The sequence below is a fragment of the Anneissia japonica genome, unplaced genomic scaffold (genome assembly GCF_011630105.1).
Source record: "Anneissia japonica isolate Jap-2015-1 unplaced genomic scaffold, ASM1163010v1 scaffold694_len1028156_cov167, whole genome shotgun sequence".
Classification (NCBI taxonomy): Eukaryota; Metazoa; Echinodermata; class Crinoidea; order Comatulida; family Comatulidae; genus Anneissia; species Anneissia japonica.
Genome location: NW_022727885.1, coordinates 187,144 through 190,832, shown reverse-complemented (window position 1 = coordinate 190,832; position 3,689 = coordinate 187,144). Strand labels below are relative to the sequence as shown.

At 32.9% G+C, this 3,689-nt stretch overlaps 1 protein-coding gene across 1 annotated transcript in view; it reads left to right on the top strand.

Moving 5' to 3' along the window:
- Window positions 1-2,716: 2,716 nt before the first annotated feature.
- Window positions 2,717-3,689, top strand: part of LOC117113834 (3-hydroxy-3-methylglutaryl-coenzyme A reductase 1-like) — a 15,366-nt gene continuing 14,393 nt past the window's right edge. The window contains exon 1 of the mRNA XM_033257281.1: window positions 2,717-3,421. Coding sequence (XP_033113172.1) covers window positions 3,298-3,421 — 124 coding nt within the window. The 5' untranslated portion in view covers window positions 2,717-3,297. The remainder of the gene's footprint in view (window positions 3,422-3,689) is intronic.

Genomic DNA, 3,689 nt, shown 5'->3' with positions numbered 1-3,689 from the left:
ATTAATAAGACATTAAACTGTTGACCTATAGTGAAAAACAAATTTGGATTTTTAGCAATTTTTTGAGCTCCCATATTTTATAGCTCATTTACTCAATACTGGACTGTGCGACAACTTTACCATTTCGCCACAACATGCCTCATATATGTATATATACATATATAATAATAATAATAATAATAATAATAATAATAAAATTATTTTAAAAATCATAAGATTAACCTGTTGTTATTTTGATAAATTTCTGATTGTTGATTTGATTGCACAACGATTTTCCCTCATTTTTAAGCATCTTTTCTTTTAATTTCCATCTGGCTTTTGCTTTGAAAGGAAGGAACGAAATTGTTTGCCTTCTGAGACTGTTGAAATGTGCCAAATGATTATGTAGAAAGAAGTGAAAGGCTTGGATGGAACAAAACGTCGTCACTATGAATTCCATAATATTTCTCATATACTACTCATATACTACTACTACTGCTACTGCAGCAACAGCAGCAGAAGCAACAGCAACAGTAACAGCAGCAACAACAACAACCACCACAACCCAGAATATAGGGAACGAATATCAAGTATAGACTTTAGAAACAATTTATTGGAAAAAACCAATATTTTATTATTACATATTATTGTCATATGCTCGTCATAGTTCGATTTTACTTTGATTTTTTTTTTGTTATTACTTTTGATTACTCATACCTATACGTGCGATACAGGCCTAGACCTAATTATCATTTATTTATTTTATTTTATTCATTATCATATTCGTGTATTTATGTAAATAATAAATAAATAATGTGAATAATAAATAAAAATATGAAATTGTGAGTTAGTAATTAACACGCATAATAAAGTGTGCGAGAAATGACTGGTCTTCTTTATTGGGTACTAATATATACCTTATGTGGAGAAAAACAAACAATAATGTGTGTGTCAGTTTAAGACTTGGTTATGCACTTGTAATTGTGCATTTCAGTCTCAACACCCCCGGACCTAGCGTGGACTTAGCCGGGGATGTAATTTACAAAACAGTTACATGCATGTGTTTTCGGCACCTTTCGGCAATGCGGAGAATGTTTTTAACATACATACCGGCTACGTCCCCACTACTTTCCGCCATGAAATGTTCTTAGTCCTGGTAAAATAAATGCCATAGTAATAAATTAATGGATGATGAGGCTTAGAAAATTACACAGAGCGAGGAAAAAGCGCAGACACCCATGTGCTCTGCAAATGACGCTTTGTGAAAAGGGCGAAAAAGGAATGCATTAATTGATCGTTGAAAAAAAAATTGATTGAATGATTTAATTAATAGATATTTAGTATAAATTCAGAAATACTGTAAATTAAGAAAATTAATAGTAGAAACAAATACGTCTGTACCAGATGCATCTAGATCAATACTAATGATTGGTTGCTTTATGGTTTGAAATCGACGATTGACTAATAATAATCAGTGCATACCCATTTGGCCTAAAAGTAATGTTATGCTTTAACATTTTTTTTTAAATTCTGATGTACTGTTTTTTTTTTTATTATGATGTCGGCATACTGTGGACGCGTTCAAAACAAGATTTCTGGAACATCGATTAAGAAAGGGTTCTACTTCGTCGGAAGTCTCAAAAACATATTAACACTGTTTACAATTTCCGGGTCACAGCGTCAAATTTGATAAGGCTAAAGTCCAACTGTGGACAAGATTTGAGAGAGGGGTCAAGGAAGCAATCTACATCAGATCCAACACACCAAAGTTGAATGGAGATGGTGGAAGATAATAATCTTCCAAACATATGGAACAACACCTTGAAGGCAGGAATGGAGGACCAGGACCAGGCCCCCCTGCCTCACCACTGACGTCACAATCCCTATGACGCAATTTTCCAACGTGTGTCATTGTGAACAAGTCTATAATTATAGTCGAAAGCTTAAAACGTACCTTTGTTTTCTGCTTTATCCAGAGATATAACATTTTAATTCATATTTATGAATTAATCTGGATAAATGAATCTGCATCAGTCGAAAAATAATAAAGATGATAATAATAATAATAATAATAATAATAATAAAAAATAAAAAAAAAAATAAAAATAATAATAATAATAAAAATGATAAAAAATAATAATAATAATAATAATAATAATAATAATAATAATAATAATAATAATAATAATAATAATAATAACGTTTTAGAAAAAGAATGGGAACCGAATTGCATATAAAAACTAGTATAAAAGCAAGACATTCCTTCCTACAATCGAACAAAATCTGGAACTCACAAATACATAGTCGGATTGGATTGGATTGGATTGGATTTATTCGGTGTAAACACCAAGGATAGCCCACGAAAGTCTAGAAGAAGACTTATTTCCAGTGGGGTCCTTCTGGTGGTGATTGGACAGAACACCGGGAGACAATCCCCTACTCTTTTCCGAAGAGTGTACATGGGCCATAATGCACACGGGATTAACGGCTTAAACGCAAACACAAAGCTAAAACACAAGGAGAGGCAGTGATGGGAATTGAACCGGGGACCTCTAGGGCCCGTTTATACAACACACCAATACACGGATTATTAGCGATGCGTGTTGTATAAACGCAATAATGATTCCGTGTGATTGCAAACATCTGGAAAAAAGGCTACTTAAAATAATCCCCAAATTTGGTGAATTGGGATTCCTACTTGTGCCTGCAGGCAACATCAAGTGGTAATTAATCACTGATTAAGTCGAGGTCACCAAAAGGAATACAGGTTTACCATGGAAAAACTTTTCTGCATAGTTAATTTAAGAAATATATTATGCAGGATATCATCAATTAAGATGTTCAAGTTAAATCTAAGAGAATAATCTTGAAATTTTGTCAGGATTATAATTTTCGTTTGTAAATTGTAGCTCTACTACTGTAAACAAAAGGCAAATTAAGGTAGAGTTTTAATTTCAACTGTTCTAGTGGGAGACCGCTGTATAGGGATAGGCCTACTGTGTGTTTACAAAACAATGGGCTGAACGGAAAGTACGTTTAAAGTGTGCACTTGGGGATAAAAGCTAATTGTTGCTTTGAGACCACAAACTACACAACGCAATGCTATTTGCTGTAACACAGATTCAAAATTACAAGTACTGTATAAATGAGTGTCTTTGGTGGAACGGCCTCCAGCAGTAATTAGTGTTCAATGACACAACACCGTGTTCAATCCAACAGTGTAGTATAAACACAACAAGTCGCAAAATAAAGGTAAGTCGCAAAAGAAAGGTCAAAATATAGGTCAACAAGAGAAAATGAACATGGATTGGCTACGTAATGCGCATGGACAAGAACAGTGACCAAGAATATTGCACTTACATGGAAACCAGAAGGAAAAAGAAGTCAAGGCAAACCAATAGTTGGAGAAGGTCGGTTGTGTCCTCCGTGGCACGAGGACGATGTAAGTAAAGAAAATTTAATTTGTATACATTAAATAACAGGCCTTTTATATATGTGGATATTTTATAAAACATATTAGGAAATACTAGTTTGAAATAGTGCGAAATATACGTGTAATAACTACAAAGTATTTTAACAATATTAATAATAATAATAATAATATTAATAATATGCAGAAATTTATAACGCGCCAATTCATATTGTTTCAAATAGTCAAGCAAGATTATTTACATATTATTATCTTGAAAAATAGAACCAGAGGCTTTATA